Here is an 18,174-nt window from a genome sequence, read left to right as displayed (position 1 = left end):
TTAGAAATTATGGAAACAATAATGGTGGCATAAAATCCCAAGAATTTGGATGGCACACATTCAGCCAACTTAGTTCAAGTTTTTTTAGCAAACCCTGACTTTAGGGCTCTAAGCAATTTTTCAGCTTTTATTGGCCACCTAGTAATTTTAGCACATACCATATACAGGGTGTTCGGGATAAATTTGACATATTTATAATTAATTATATTTTTCCGTAAGTTACATGTATTAACACACACTTCTCTTCATTTAAAAGGTTGGACCCTTCTTCATTCATATACAAGATGTCAGAAAGGATGGATAGCTGGAACCCACCTGAATCATGGAAGAGAATAACTTGTATCATGATGATTCGTGCCAGCCATCAAAATAAGGATATTTCAACTGCTGCCCAATGCTCCCTGAATACAGTAAAAACAATCAGGCATGAACTAGAGACTTGCAATGGTGACTACGAGGATGTAGCAAGAAGAAAGATCCCTAGCAGACGATCTGATTGCGTTCGTACAGCAGAATTCCTCGCAAATCTGCAGGAACAGGTGTTGAAGATCCCTGGCATTGGAATTCGGGCTTTGTCACGTGAAATGAATGTTGCAGCCTCTACTATGAAGCTTGCACTCAATGAAGACCTCCTCTACTACTCATACAAGCGCCGCAAAGGTCAGCTGCTTACAGAAAAGGCCCGTGAAAAACGTTTGATAAACGCGAAGAAACTTCTAAGCAAAGTGAAACATCCTGCGGAACCACAAACAATCTGGTTCTTTTCCGATGAGAAAAACTTTTGCCAGGATCAAAAAACACAACACGCAGAATAACAGATGGCTTGCATACAGTACAAAGGACATTCCTCGTGTAATGGAGACTAAATTTCCCCAAACTGTGATGGTTTTCGGATGTGTATCCTCTGAAGGCAATGTGATGCCTCCGCATTTTTACCAAGAGGGCCTCAGATTGACTTCAGATGGCTACGTGGAGTTGCTAAACACTGTAGTCAAGCCCTGGATAACAAGGGTAGCCAATGGTAGGCCGTATGTATGGCAGCAGGATTCGGCCCCTTGCCACACCTCTGGGAAAAGTCAAAAATGGTTGTCTGAAAATTTCTACGACTTCACCAGTCCAAATGTTTGGCCTCCAAACTCCCCAGACCTTAACCCCATGGATTATTTTGTATGGGGCGCAGTTGAAAAAGACACCAATCGCACTTCCAGTAATACAAAAGCCCAGTTAATGGATAAAATTAAAACAGTTTTTGCGGCCCTTCCCAGGGAGACTGTAGCATCAGCTTGTTCGAGGTTCCGAAGCAGGATTGAAGCTGTGATCGATGCTAATGGTGGTTATTTTGAGTAAATCTCGTTGATAGTATTGTAATTAACTCTGCCTGTAATGTTTTTTGTCAATTCATTAAATTTAATAGATACAAAGAAGATTTTCTTTTTCCTTACGAAACTGTCAAATTTATCCCGAACACCCTGTAGATTGTAGTGCAGCTTGCTTTTCTGTATATATGCATATTCTCCAGATGATGACCCTAATGTGAAGGTCGAAATGGCAAGTGATAATTTTGGTTTATATTAAACTGAAGTTTTATTCTAACACGGTATTTGTTTCCATAATTTCTAAGATATATTCTATTTTTATTGTTTCTGTTGCTTTGTTGTTTTTTTAAGCTACTTTTATTATTCATTTTGTAACGACAGTAAAAGACACTTTGTAATTTAGGTTTTCCTCTTCTTTTTTTTTTAATGTCACCAGTTTTTATCAGAAATAATGGTTGTCAAGAACAAATAGCACTGGAAAAAAGAAAAGAAAAGTAGCTATATACGTAAGGAATAACATTTTCTGGTTTTGAAATGTGTTTTACCTAATGGACACACCACTTAATCATCCAAAACTGATACATTCTTCCTAGCAAACCCTCAGCTTGTAACTTCAACTACCGTTTGTACATTTCTTTCTGCCACAAGTGCAGTGCTTGTACACTCATCAGAACTGATATTCCATGATAGAGAATACAGAAAACTTCGTATCCTCTTCATCTGATTAATTCTGACTCATAATCTTCTTACCAGACTTTGTAAACCCTGATAACCACCTGACCTCTTTAACTACTTAACTCAAAGTTTAATTATCTGAATAGGAAGATCATCTTCCTGATGACTTCACTATTCACAAATCAAGTTGACATCCTTTCTCTTATTCTACTGATGAATCAGGCAGGAATACTGAGATATTTGCTATTATGCTAATCTGTGTTAGCATAATATTGAAATATTTACTATTATGCTAATACAGATTATCAATCTGCCTGCATTAATGCCAAAGATTTGGGAGGTAGTCATTCTGAGACCACGTTTAGCCTCATATTTCTGCATTAATTTTTTTATCTGGTCCCTCGAGGTGTATACCTTGATGGGACGTTAGTTCCTTTACATTTACATTTCTACAACAATCTAATAGATTGCTGTATATTTTTCCAGTTATATGTACTGTGAAGATGCTGATTAAAAATCCATTGAAATGTTAGTAAGTTCAGTAAATTATTTTCTGCTAGTGTTACTTATACTTTGAAGTATTGTTATGAATAACCACCAGTGCCTAAGGTGTTTATATCTATATAGGGGACTTATTAGTATCAAGGTTATTTGTGTTTGCAATGTCGTTTTAGTGAAAGATCAGTTCAGATTTGTCTTGTTCATCTAAACAAGAGTAGGAGGATAAAACCGATGTTAAGAGGTTGGTCTGTCTTATCTTTATACCATTGAAATGCAAGAAAGAGAAAGAGAGAGATGGAAACATGGAATGGCAGCAGTTATGCCCATTAGCCTTGGTAGAGGACCAGAATCCCTTCGAGAAAGAGTCAGTCTCAGTGCATTTAGTCCTTACGTAGTCTACTTTTGGAGGGGGGAGGTGTTACAGTTTATGGTGTAAGATTACTATGAAGCTAGAGTTTTAACATAAGCCATTGAAATGCTAAATTTTTGAAAGCTTTGAAGAACCAGTACTTGGATAGAGGATTTTCAATGGAATGGGGAATAAATTGCTCGTTCCAGCAAGAATAATTGTAGTTATTTGATCACACGAAGTGCTTGGATCAGGATAGTAGAAACAGTAATCAGACCATGGAAAAGAGGCATAGAAAATCTAAAGGTCATTCCAGTTGGCACTGTTGAGGGCCATAGGATACAATGCTGAGATTGGCAGAAGGTTGACCTGTAGAAAAGAAGCATGGACAAGGTTATGATCAGAGTTGCCTTAATTAAATGATGTTAACTCTCATGTTGGTGCCATAGGATACAATGCTGAGATTAGCAGAAGGTTGATCTGCGGAAAAGGAGCATGGACAAGGTTATGATCCGAGTTTCCAAAATGGGAGTTAACATCATTGTTATTCTTGGAGGGAGAGCTGGCTGTTTAAGAAAAGATGTAGGATGTTAGGAGAATAGTGGAGATTATCTGGTATTCTGAAAGATGGACAATTTGTGTTGTATCATTACTGGCAGACAGGAAACAATTCAGTTTCTCTTCTATCTTAGACTGTGAAGGAGCCCATTTGAATTATAGATGTTGAAATCTCCAAGGGAGATTATTTCACTGTTTGGGTACTTTAAGTGTATGTGATCAATATTTAGAGATAATCAGTAAGGTCAGTGTAGTCATCAGAATTAGAAGAGAAATAAAGACAGCAAATGGAGGTAAGGAAATCTTAAACTAAAGGTGATCATATATTCAGGTGTTATAACCTTTTCTTAGGATATCAGGCATAACAAATGTAGTTTTGCTTTTCTTACAGAAGGCATCATGTATGATGTAATGTGAAATGGTAAGGTAATTGTGCTATTTGAGATTTAGTTGTTGGATCCTACTTCGTCTCAATCTATACTTTGGATCCGACATGATTACTATTACGATGTTCTTAACTAATTGATAAGTTGTAAGTTGATTTCTAACTCAAATATAAAGAAAATTTATATTTAAAGACTGCGCCACTTATATCTGAATTAGTTCAAGAATTGAAGATAAATCAACCCTCAACTATTTCTCCTTAATATATATACTGGCCGAGTATATTTAACTAACTTAATTCACCCGCTTTAGTTTGAATATTTTATGAATGGTGCAGTAAAAAAGATTCAGGCAAAATACAACTTTTGATTAACGAAAACAAACATTTAATTTTAGAATCACAAATTATACACTTAAGATCAAATCAGTAATTAAGATATCACAAACATTTTAGCTTCTCTGATAAGTATAATCATACAAACCAGACAATGGTAAATCTGTTATCTCTAGTACAGTCTTCTCACAGTTCCTTAAGTTCCAAAATACAATAAAATTGCAGTAACACCACTTTACAAGCAAACACTTTTAAATTTACACTTCAGCTAATCTTCACAATAGTTACTGTTAACATAAGGAAATTCTAGGATGAAATTCACACACTTCTCTGTATAGGAATATTAACGGTTGGAATAATCTTACCGATAATCTTTTTTCTTCATCTACTTATACGTAAACACTTTTAACAATAAATGGCACTCATTAAAATAAATCTTCTAAGCATTAACTGAATTAATCATCGGTCACTATACACATAAACAAAAGTTCTTGCATGAAGTACTACTGATCACTCATGAATTAAGGCAACACACAATAATTCATAACTTGAGGTTTTATATGCACAGTTGTTCATTCCTCCTGCATTCATTTAATTCTTTAGGCAATATATTTCTAAGCACAGCTAACGGTAAACCTCAACTTTACAGCCTCTACTATTCGCTAATAACTCTGTGCTTTGCTTCAAGGTTCTGTATGTTCCTTGAAAGGTCAGCCCTGAAATTGAATCTCAACTCAAATATCGCTAGTCTATTTAGTAGTCACTCAGCTGTCTTCCGTAGCTATAATTGTTATTCTACAATTTATTAGCTAGCCGCCTCTCGACTAGTAGACTTTATTAGCTGCTTGAGTGACTTGCCGACTCGCTATTATCGCACTGTGATTCCTGAATGCCGAAAGCTCCGATTCCAACCTAATGCCAATCCTCTCCTTTTTCTCTCTCTTAATTCCTCTAATCTCCCCTTAATTAATTCATAATTTCAGCGTTCATCGCTTATATATCTGTTCTTCCCGCCTAAATTATTCTCGTGATTTCTTTCTAAAACTCTTTTCAATAAACCTTCTCCTCACATGGTGTTCCAAAATGTGCTCGTTCACTTACATATACGTCTCCATGACAACAAAACAAAACATAATAAAATTGAGGTATTGCATAATGCTAAACTTCTACAAATAGGAATAAATAAAGAATATTTACATTTCAATTAATGCGCAGTTAAATTATCAAATATAAATTCTATATTAACATAGAAATAAGCTAAATAGCTTGATAATATTTTAACACAGAGTTTTTCTACTATTAATACATATATTCTTGATTAAATAATTAAATATTAGATAAAATTAAAGGTAGTTATATGAATATTAAATTGTAAAATAAGTTGTTTACATTAAATAATATTTACAAGTCTAGCCTTTGTGATGGAAGATTTTGTTGGATTCTGAAGCAAATAATAATTACTCTCATCTCTACATAATCAGAATCCAACATAGTGATGAATAACAGATATAGTTTGGATGTCTGTAAGTGATATTAGTATTGAGATCCCAGATGTTGGTAAAGTTAATGTGAAAATATTTTTAAATATGGAATTTTTGTTGTTTTGTTAGATTTTTTGGGAGTATCTTTTTTCTTGCAATCTTTTATTGCATTTTCAACATGTTTTGATTTTTTTTGGGGGGGGGGATTTTTAAAGCAGCATTGATACTAACTAATTATCTTTCATAGTAGTGGAATATTGGGAAAATATATAGAACATGGCGTAAAGGACTTGTCGACATTTATGCAGGGAGTTCCCAGACTCCAACATGGTCTTTAATAGTGCCCATCCTCATAAAATGCTATACTTATCCCCCCCCCCTACACACACACACACTCAGCAAGATTATCCACAGCTAATCAGTAAGACTCAAAGCATTAGCCAAACATTCATTCCTGTGTACTATCTAGCAACTGGTCTGGAGAAAGTGCTGGCTCCATAGTTAACTATAGTGTAGAGAGTGCCCAGCAAGACCATCACCCACTCTTCGTGTGTTAAGAAATGGATGGGATGGATCCCAAGATTCCTATGCTGGAGAAGAAACATGTCAGTAGCCTTTCATGTTCACGTCTTTAGTAAGTAAAGCAGTGGTGTTTCATCAGGCATTAAAGTCTAGAGGTTAGTTAGCATTTTCCCCATCTAGGGAAGATATATATGTTTATCAAGACTGTAGTATGGAAAAAGCCATATTACAGGAAATTGGGGTTGAGGGGAGAAATAACTATATATTGCATGTCACTAGGCATTGATTCATGTTTTTTGTTCATGTAAATATTAGTATACATGATGATCTAGTCTGAAAAAAAGCAGCGGCTGATCTTCAAAAATGGCCACTTATCAAGAGGTTGATTTTAGGAATTAAAAGCTGGATTAGATTCAATATTTCATGATGAGGTGTCAGTGACTTTCTAATAACTATCATAATTTTCTAAATTATTTTCACCAAACAATTAGGAAGGTTTTCGTAATATGATTGAATGACCAGTAGTCATTGTTATGACTACTGGTCATTCAATCATATTTAGCTCATGGACCAATTAAGTAATGCTATAGAGCAGTGTTTCTCAACCGGTGGTCCGCGACGATGGGACAGGTGGTCCGCAGGCAGACATAAATTAATTAAATAAATATATATTTTTTAATTATCCAAACAAAACAAATTAAAATTGAATAAGTAAAAATTATTGAAATCAACTGGAGCCTTCAAAAATCCAACAAATAGCATCAAAATGTTCAAAGGCAGAAGCAATAAAACTATTGTTTTCACTTCACCCCTCTTTTATTATTCATTATTCTGCCGCTAAATTTTAGATGCAGAATGACGAATAATAAAAGAGGAGTAAAGTGAAAAACAATATATTTTATTGCTTCTGCCTTCCCTTGCTGTTTTGTCAGATTTGAAGTGAACATGTGTTATCAACATTTCAACCAATTTCTTGTTGTGTATAGATTTTTATTATTGAAGGTTTCCTTCAACCAAGGCTCAATATATCTTCAGAAGTGCTAAGTTGATACTTGAACAAAGTGTGACGTGAGTTAACCCCAGCATTTATATATTTATATATTTTTCGGAAACGTTTTTTTAATACTGGAAAAGTGGCTTAGAACTAGAACTTTCAAAAGAAGAGCAAATGGAACAGGTAATGCTAACCCTAATTGTAATACACGTGTTGTGACGGCCAGTAAATCTGATACTATTAAAGTAGAAGAAATAAGCAGTTCAAAGAAAAAATACAGTAGGAAATATAACAGTTCATATTTGGAATTCGGGTTTACTTGGTGTGGAGATGAAAGTGAACAGAAACCTCAATGTGTTTTGTGTTATGAAGTGTTGTCGAACGAGTTCATGAAACCTGCGAAACTCTGACATTTAGAAACTAAACATTGTGATGTGAAAAATAAGCCAATTGAATTTTTTCAGCAATGCTTAGGGACATTAAATCGTGGGAAAGATATAATTTCGGCCATGGGTTCCATTAATAGCAAAACACTGGAAACATCCTATCTCTTAAGTTTGCGCATAGCAAAAACAGGGAAATCTCATTCTATTGGGGAAAATTTGCTACTTCCAGCTATAAAAGATGCGGTAAAAACAATGTTTGGCAGCAAGTTACTAAAAGATGTTGATTTGATTCCTCTTTCAAATGACACTGTCAGTCGCAGAATTAATCATATGGCAGAATTAACCTTATTATGCATTACAAATAGATGAGCCTACTGATGTTACAAACGATGCACAGTTAATATGCTACGTAAGATATGCGCATGATAACATTCATGATGATATTCTGTTTTGTAAAACTTTGTCATCCCGAACAACTGGAGAAGAAATATTTCGCACCCTCAATAATTACATAGTGCACAAAGGGATCCAATTGGAAAAATGTGTAAGCTTCTGTTCAGATGGAGCAAGCGCTCTTACAGGTAGGCATAGTCGGGCTGCTTCTAAGGTCAAAGTAGCAGCTCCGGATATGAATTGAGTGCATTGTTTCATACATAGGGAAGTGTTTGCCTCCAAAGGAATGCCACCAGGATTTAAAACTGTGCTATACAACGCCGTCAAGCTAGTTAATTTTATTAAAGCTCGACCGTTAAAATAACAGATTATTTTCAGTACTCTGCAATGAAATGGGCAGTGAATATACGCAACTTTTGTTTCATTCTGAAATTCACTGGCTTTCCAGGGGCAAAGAACTAACAAGGTTATTTCAATTAAGGCACGAAGTTTTATTATTTGTAAATGAACATAATTCTAATTTTGCATCACTCCTTGTAGACGAAGCATGGTTATCAACACTATCCTATCTTTCAGACATTTTTTCTAAATTAAATGAACTAAATCTCTCCCTTCAGGAAAATTTTTTAACTATTCTTGATGCCTACAACAAAAAAAAGGCATTCGAGAAAAAACTGGTTTTATGGATTAATTATGTAAAAGACAGACAATTTGCGCCTTTTCCAACATTGGAATCCTTTTTAGTGAAAATGATATTTTTGTTGATTCTGAGTTTGTGGAAAGGGTTTGTGACTACCTCAAAAATCTGAAATGGAATTTTGAAACATATTTTCCGAATAACCTTTATAAGAAATTTCTGTGGGTTCGCGATCCTTTTCAGGCTTGCAGTCATGAGAACGACCTTTTATTATCGAAAAAAGAATATTGAGCTTTCAAGTGACAAAAAAAGTTAATTGAACTTTCAAGTGATAGTGGGCTTAAAATGCAATTCCGTGATCTTGGTTTTGCTCGATTTTGGATCTTGTCTTTAGTGAGAAGTGAATTTACGGAATTAGCTGAAGAAGCATTGAAAATTGTTCTGCAGTTTTCTACAACCTATCTTTGTGAGAAAGGATTTTCATCGCTCCTTCAAATAAAAACAAAATACAGAAATTGTCTTAGTGTGTGTGTGTGTGTCGATCTTCGACTGAAGTTGACCAATATTGAGCCAGATACCCAGCAACTCTGCAAGGTCCGAGAAGTTCAACCATCTCATTAAAAGTAAGTAGTAACATAATTATATCATCTTATTTATTTCATATTTATGAATTTAGGGACACAAAACACAGAGGTTGAAAAGATTCTTTTACTGATTAATAATAAAATAATAACTTTACGTTTCGACCCCTGTATTGAGGTCATCTTCAGAAGGATACATGTATATAAGAAACAAGCTCCATGCTGTTGCACTCTATACAGGTAAGGTACATCTACGTTGTTAACTTATCTTTTTTCTTAGCCTGCCCTCTAGTGATTAAAAATAAATAAATAAATAACACAACTACAATAAACTCTGCTAAAGTCCTCACGTGCTAGGATTCTTCTGGAATTATACCGTTTATATAGTTATATTATGATTATCTTCTGGATTTGTACAGTACAGGTTGCTATTGAATGTTCAGGAAAAAAAAAAAAAACACTTTACCAAGATTTCTTGTATTGAGATTTTTTTCCTCGTGGTTGCTATGAAGGTTGTAGATGGGTCCTCCATATTCTTGGAATGGTTAGACCATCATTTTTATTCAGATTCGGATCATGTTTGAGCATTTCACATGCTTCCTTGAATTTCTGCTCAAACCAGGTTTTGATGCTGTGTAGGGACTTGGTACCTTTCCAATCAATTCTGTGGTATGTTTGGAGTGCATGGTCAGAAAGGCCGGTTTTTCCAAAATGAAGGTATTTTATGTTACATTTGTGTTCATCCTTTCTGATTGGGATGGTTTGCCCTATTTCCTCTATGTATGGTATGTTACATGTGCAATCTATTTTGTAAACCCCTGGGTGGGCTAGGTGTGGCAGGGGGCCCTTGGAAGAACTGAGTAGGTGTCTTAATTTTGTCGGGGGTTTAAAGGTGGTTTTGATGTTGTATTTGTGTAGTGTAAAGACAAACAAAGATTAACAACAGCAGAAATGAAGTTTATGAGAAAAACTGCAAAGTATACCCTATTTGATCACAAAAGAAACGAAGGTATTATGAAAGAATTAAACTAAGAACCAGTAATAGAAAAAATTAAAAATATAAACATAAATGGATACCAAAACAAGCCTTAAAGTACAAGCCATTAGGAAAAAGAAAACCAGGACGTCCTCTTAAACGATTCAATGATGACTTCTAAGGCCGGAACAGGCCATGCTAGGCCTAAATCCTTGATACGTATGATGATGATGATTTGTGTAGTATTCTGTCTATTTTTTCTGAAATGCCTCTAACATATGATTAGATAAAAGAGGACGTCTCTTTAGTATAGTTCTGGTGCTGGAGTTGACTTGGATTGTGATGACTTTTGGACTGCAGCACTTCAGAATAAATCACATTACAAATATTGCACCAAACGTGTAGGTAAACTTTTAACATTACTTAACATGGTGATAAATTACCCACTTATCATATCTAGTAAAGAGTCATAATAAATTTAGTTTAATCCTTTATCCAAGTGTGAGCAAACAAAGTTTGCGCCTGAAAGTATCTTCAGGACTGGGTTAAGGTGGTACACACCAGGGCAACTCGTTGCAAAGGTGGAGCAAGCTACCAACACTCCTATCCTAGTATCTCCTATAATGCAAAACACATCTCCTTGCGGATATGTCTATTGTTATGCATTAAGGGAAGGACCACTACCCAGACCGGTTTCGACCTTTATTGAGGTCTCTTCAGTGGGAGCCAGGCCCAAGTCGAGATATCAGGCAGAAGCATTTGCAGGTCATCTCCACCTATAGGAATTGCCAATTGGTGTGCCACCCTTTTTTAATAAATTACTCTGGATTTAGAGAAAGATGTTGAAAGTTTATTTTCCACTTGGTTAGAGTATAATAAATTTAGTTTAATCCTTTATCCAAGTGTGAGCAAACAAAGTTTGCGCCTGAAAGTATCTTCAGGACTGGGTTAAGGTGGTACACACCAGGGCAACTCGTTGCAAAGGTGGAGCAAGCTACCAACACTCCTATTTGCAACGAGTTGCCCTGGTGTGTACCACCTTAACCCAGTCCTGAAGATACTTTCAGGCGCAAACTTTGTTTGCTCACACTTGGATAAAGGATTAAACTAAATTTATTATACTCTAACCAAGTGGAAAATAAACTTTCAACATCTTTCTCTAAATCCAGAGTAATTTATTAAAAAAGGGTGGCACACCAATTGGCAATTCCTATAGGTGGAGATGACCTGCAAATGCTTCTGCCTGATATCTCGACTTGGGCCTGGCTCCCACTGAAGAGACCTCAATAAAGGTCGAAACCGGTCTGGGTAGTGGTCCTTCCCTTAATGCATAACAATAGACATATCCGCAAGGAGATGTGTTTTGCATTATAGGAGATACTAGGATAGGAGTGTTGGTAGCTTGCTCCACCTTTGCAACGAGTTGCCCTGGTGTGTACCACCTTAACCCAGTCCTGAAGATACTTTCAGGCGCAAACTGTTTGCTCACACTTGGATAAAGGATTAAACTAAATTTATTATACTCTAACCAAGTGGAAAATAAACTTTCAACATCTTTCTCTAAATCCAGAGTAATTTATTAAAAAAGGGTGGCACACCAATTGGCAATTCCTATAGGTGGAGATGACCTGCAAATGCTTCTGCCTGATATCTCGACTTGGGCCTGGCTCCCACTGAAGAGACCTCAATAAAGGTCGAAACCGGTCTGGGTAGTGGTCCTTCCCTTAATGCATAACAATAGACATATCCGCAAGGAGATGTGTTTTGCATTATAGGAGATACTAGGATAGGAGTGTTGGTAGCTTGCTCCACCTTTGCAACGAGTTGCCCTGGTGTGTACCACCTTAACCCAGTCCTGAAGATACTTTCAGGCGCAAACTTTGTTTGCTCACACTTGGATAAAGGATTAAACTAAATTTATTATACTCTAACCAAGTGGAAAATAAACTTTCAACATAGTAAAGAGTCACTTTGAAAACTGCACTTGTGGCTCATGGCAAATTTAGTTAGTGTAAATATTTATCAAAGTTTTGACATTTTTCCCACTTGGTGAATTAGTTTAAATTTAACTTTTCAGGCAAGATTTTGAATATCAGCATGAGTGAAATAAACTTGGTCATCCTTGAGCTAAACAACTCTTCATTTTCTTCAACTTGTTATAAAGAGAGATTATTTATTAATTAATTATTATCAATCCTCATTTGTTATGAGATTTTCTCTATAACAGTTATTTCTATTTCTGAGTTTTATATATGCACAAGGATTCAATTCCGATTGGTGCAATGACTTTTAACTGTTTTTTTTTTTTTTTTTTTTCAGAATCCAAAAAATCACTGACGCAAGACCAAATACAAAATATACACATTTAATAAAACAAAAAACGATATATATACACTTCAAATAAAATTACACATCTAACTACAAAATTAACTGGATCTAAGCCCTTTTAAAATAAACTTACACTTTAGAGATCACCCATTCTCTGACTCATTCTATTACTGGTTTGTTTAACACATACTTAATCGCATCTGCTAGACTAAACATCTTGTTTACACAATAACAAAATGTTCATAGTTAGTTTCTTTGTTAAGACCTTTTTTTGAAGATATAAGATTCTCTTCTTCTTTTTCATAGAATCCTTTGTCATCACCCTTATGTAGCACACATTATTCCTCCTGTTAATATCTATGTTTTATCATTTGAATCTATGATATTGTTACTAAATATGGTTCTTATTTATTAAATCCTGTCAGCTGCGGCATTGTAAAAACTTGTAAAATTTGTTTATTATTAAGTCTTATTACAATTGTTTTATTTAAATCTCATTAAATCTTATTAAATCTCCTTTTAAAATCCTACCTGCTGCGCCATTGTAAAATTTATGATATTTTAAATTTATTATATTAAATCTTTATCAAATTCAGTTCTTATCAAATCCTTAAATCTTGTCGTCTGCTGCACCTTTGTAAAATTCTACATTATCTCATTTTAACTCTTATCTTAGGTCCGCAAGTATTAGAGATCACATGCAAAAATCTTCAGAACAAAGAAAGTGCCTCGGGCTGGAACCAATCTCTTTGTCTGATCTACTGGTATTTTTCTAAACTGAATTTTGGAAAATTTATTTGATTTCTAGCTGCACCACCAAAATTCATTTATACGAGATGAATTTTCCTCTGAAGAAAAACACAGTAAAACAAACGGAACTTTCCTTTCTTATCTATCACTAAATCTAGCAACGAATACTTTCTTATCTATAGTCGTGGCAATCTACTTTAGGACATACAGATTCGAATTAATGAGTAGTGCATTGGAAATTGAAATCAGGCGAGTTATTTAAACATGAAAACAATTTATTTATCATCAAAGAAATGTACAAAAGGTCAATACTAAATTCCGAGTAAATTAGCTTCTATGCTTAAACTAACAACTCATAACTATGTTTACATTTAGTCCCTCGACGTAAACAATTCTAGTAAGACCACGTGTCTATATTTTTACCGTTGGTAACACTTAGTTATACTCAGATCATTCTCACATAAATATTTGCAGGTTTAGGTAATAGCCACAATATTAAACACACGATGTTTCACCTTAGATTTAAACTAGGCTTTCTCTCACATATAACAAAACAGTTCAAACATCAGCATGTGGCCTAAAGTCCTCAAGTATCATATAAAGCAATTCCCTTAAATAAAACACTGTCACAATCTTGTCTCTAGCTAAAACAGTGGAAAGATCTTACTTTGTACGGATGTCTGGTCTTTTCTGAATGATCCCTGAAATCACTTCCTTCTATTACCATCCGACTTTAGCACTGCACTCGGGTACCTTCTCTGGGATTTGTGAGATCTCCTCTGAACTTCAGGAATTTGGCGGCATGTATCTAATTTCTTCTAAGACAACTTAACTTAGTTGTGTCTCTCTTCTGGCATCTACCGTCTGGAATGCAGGTCTCCAATGGCGATTACGAATCATCTTCCATGATGCTTAGCAAAATTTTGTTACCATAGTATACATCGTGCCTCAGTAGCTCCTCGACCCTTGCTGACCTTGTCGCCTACTGCTTGACCACAAGAACTCAACTCCAGAACCAACTCTAGAACACCCTCGTATCGATGCAGCAATCCTCTATTTATCTGGTTCCGATGACCTTGGGTTTGCTTACGTTGTAGTCCCCTGGGTATTACGATGTTCTGCACCAGCCACCATTTTCGGTTGTTACATTAAGGCAGAAAACCCCCTTGCAATGTTGACCTTCGTGATGGTAGTTGCCCCTGGTCATAACTTAATATGATAATCCGTCTGGAATTATTGTTGTCTGGGGCACAATTTATTTTCCTTTGTTCTTTTACAATAACTTTTGGCGGTTACAATACCCAGTAATTCACAAAATAATATTTCCAATTTACTAAACAAAAAATTTTACTATTCACAAGTATTTTTAGTGGAATTTCATTTACCAGTAAAATCAGTATATAAGGTGTTTTTGTATAAAATTCCTTGTATACACAATTTTACACTCCTGATTCTGAAGTATAGATATTCTGAATTCACTGAAGTATAAGTACTCTTACCTCACGCAGTTCAAATTTGTTAATTTTTATACCAGGCAACAAAAAAGGTTTCTACTACTGCTTTATCTAAGTTGCTAAATTCCATTTCCTTTTCCAGTAGAAATAACAGATAGATCCGCGTCCTTAAAACTGATGAAATTTTCCAATCAGTGTTTCCTCAAACATTCCTATAGAACGTCAATTGCATTATTTTCTTTTATTTACCAATACTTATTTACAGTCTTAACTTCTCCACTTTAAAGGCTCACAGTTCTACGATTCCTTTTTTCGGAATCTTCTATTAATATTCCTCCCACTGTCACATACAACTAAATAAACTTCCTAAGAACACAATTCCTCCGTCTGCATTCTTAAACTTCCATTAGCTTTCTCTTGTTTTTCCTCCATTACTTCGATACCGAACGCTCTCTTGTTGTTTTTGTTACGATACTGAACGCTCTTGTCAACTGTCAATCACCCATCAAATTCCTTGGCAAGCAAGTGCACTCCATGAAAGTGGCAACCATGAAGTTAGGTATAATGGCTGATGTGCTGTTTCCGTTAGCATTACAAGAATGTCTTTACAAAACACAGCATTTAATAATTTTAAACCACAGTAAAATTTCTGAAGGTAACACAACTATCCAAATCCAGTAAGTACATAAATGTTTTTTATGCTTCACATTTCATTTTGACAAAATCACATCAATAACAGGCACACCGCAGGTGCCAACAGTACGTATTATGAAACCAAAACTAATAATATACTAACATAAACAATTTATAAAAATATTCATCATTTTAAATTATGATTGTGTTTACAAACTAAGTTGAATAACCAAGTCAGAACATTTATCATTGGTAGTTTTCTCATTTGAAGCTTCAACAACATAATTATTGTTGAAATGTTTCCCTTTTTTCGAATTTATAAAATGTCAATATGTCCTGATGTTTCTATATACATTTTGAACTTAAAGCATTGTAAAATCATTAAAATTTGAATAGCATCTACAGTATTCCATTTGCCTAGTTGTACATAAATACAACCGTTTGACAATGTGAAAAATGGCATTACTTATGGAATCAGATATGTGTGTGTGTGGAAGACAATGTTTTACTTTAGTTTTCTGAAAATAATTTTGAACTTTTATCATACTGTTTTGTGTGTATAAATAAGTTATATATTTAGTGATAGTGATGATGATGATGACAACAGCGAAGATGAAGAAGAATGGGAACAAAATAAAACAGATGGCATAAATGAAGAGGATAAGAACAATATCGTACTATCAGACAAAGAGGAGGTATAGATACTTATTTCACTCTAAAATGGTTTTTAATGAGATTTGATGAAATTTAAAGTGAAAAAAAAAACTAAGCTTATCCCTTGATCTTAAAAATCTTCCAGTAAGATTATATTTTTAAAAAATATATTAGAGCAATTGGAGTGAGAGAGAGGGATGTTCCTCTACCTTCATTCACAGATGTATTTTAAAATGTCATTATTTCTTTCTTGTTAAATGGGCACAAGATATTTCTTTATCTGGTGTCCATTTAGCCAGCTACTACATGTATCCAGCCTTGTTTAGCTGGATTACAGTTAAATGCTGCCAGGCCCCAGATAATCAGTAGATTACTATATTATGAAAGTGTGATGCTGCAGCTATGATAGTGATGTAGTGGTAGGGTTACAGTTCTGGAATGAATGATAATATTATACTGTTTGATTTGAATTCACAACATGTCTCAGGAGTAACTTTTGAATAGCAAATGATGAGTACGTTTTTCCAATATTATTATTCAAGTTTTGGGTGATCTAACTTTTTTTTAAGGAAAACAACAGAATTTTTTCTAATCACTTAGTCTTTGAGGAACACACATTCAGATGTTAACAAAAAAGAATTTTCATGGTTCCTCTGCTTCGTAAAATTTGTTACCTTATATTTGCATGTTGCTGCCTAGAACACATTGATACTTGTAAAAAAAAAAAAAAAAAAGTCAACTTATATGTTTTTTTTTTTTTTGTTAATTACTTGATTTCATTTAGTCATGCTCTGTGAATATAACAATGTAATAAATAAATTACACAATAAGTTCATGCCATTACTAGTTTCTCATCAGCAATTTTCTTCCAAATTAATATTGTCAGATTCTAACTCACTAGTAATAATGTGTTGGTTCACCTAGAACTTGGTTTTTCTCTGGACCCCCCCCCCCCCCCAGGCATGACACCTGTCCCAATGCCTGATTTAAAAAAAAATAATAAAAAAAATAAAATAAAATAAAAACAACTTTCCTCTCCATTTCATTTAATTTATTGTACCACTAGTTTTCTTAAAATTCTCAAATACCATTTACCTTTCCAGTCCTCATTTTAAAAATTATTCTGCCATTGCTGATATTTGTTCACTCTTCTCCTCAGAACTCTTGTCTCTGGTTTCTGATCTTTGATTATTTGTTGTATTTCCAGTTCAAACTTTCAGATCCATAACTTAAAATCAGTTTTAACACATACTGCTAGTTGGGTGTTTTGGCTAATCTCTCTCTTGTTCTATACATTTATTTAGCTGGCTCAACACCATGTTATCTACATGTTATCTGCTTTCATATTAAGTTCATTAAAAATTTGATTTAAATAGCTGAAATATTTTATTTGTTCACTAAGTTGAGAATATAATTGATATTATAATAATAGTCGATTTTCTTGTCACCTTTGTTACAATGTTCATTTTAGTTAGTCCTGGTGCATTTAAAAAAAAAGAACCGAGGTTTAGCATTTCTGATTTTGATATTAAGTTTAATGCAACTTTCTTTCGCACTATGGTTGCAATTCTTATCTGAGTATTATTGTAGAATTCGTAATGTTATTTCCATTAGTCATCCAGTATGTTTTGCATTTAAAATAAGTACTTTTGTTTATATACGTTATATTTTGTTAATAAGTACATATGTTTAATATAATTTTATGCTTAAATTAAAAAAAAAATTGGGAGAAAATTTATATTGCTTCTTCCACATAATATTCTATATGATATACAGAAGACTATTATTATATTGAGAATTGGGAAATAAACATTTTGCTTAGCAAAACAAAGCATAAAAGTGAAAGCATGTTTTATTTTACAGTTCTCAACTTAATATGATTAACTTTATATATAAATCATTAATATTTAGTGTATACTGTATCCTTTCAACTAATTCCATACTTCCTAATAATTTAATTCCAATTTCATGCAATTTTTTTTTCTAAGTGTAAAGCTAAAAAGACATTACATTACAATAAATGTATGACTTGTTTTTGATTGTTTACATGGGACATAAGCAAATTTAATTTTAAAGATGTTATATATATATATATATATATATATATATATATACACACACACACACACACACACACACACAGACATACTATTTTGAATGAAATACATATGTGTAATTATTACTTTGAAAATTGCTAAATGAAACAATCAGTGACAACATAGTGATAAAAAAAACACTCAACAGACATGCAAACAGGAATACATATTC

General features: G+C 34.1%; 1 protein-coding gene across 2 annotated transcripts in view; it reads left to right on the top strand.

Annotated features, from left to right (window-relative positions):
• LOC150095253 (protein phosphatase 1G) overlaps nt 1-18,174 on the top strand; it is a 167,263-nt gene that overhangs the window by 64,569 nt on the left and 84,520 nt on the right. For both annotated transcript variants that reach the window (XM_090410084.1, XM_090410083.1), the window contains exon 5: nt 15,833-15,947. In XM_090410084.1, the coding sequence (XP_090266210.1) occupies nt 15,833-15,947 (115 nt within the window). The remainder of the gene's footprint in view (nt 1-15,832; nt 15,948-18,174) is intronic.

The sequence above is a fragment of the Typopeltis vanoorti genome, chromosome 20 (assembly GCF_054136105.1).
Source record: "Typopeltis vanoorti isolate ZY-2024b chromosome 20, IOZ_Tvanoo_1.0, whole genome shotgun sequence".
In the NCBI taxonomy this organism is placed as follows: Eukaryota; Metazoa; Arthropoda; class Arachnida; order Uropygi; family Thelyphonidae; genus Typopeltis; species Typopeltis vanoorti.
This window is presented reverse-complemented; position numbering and strand designations above follow the sequence as displayed.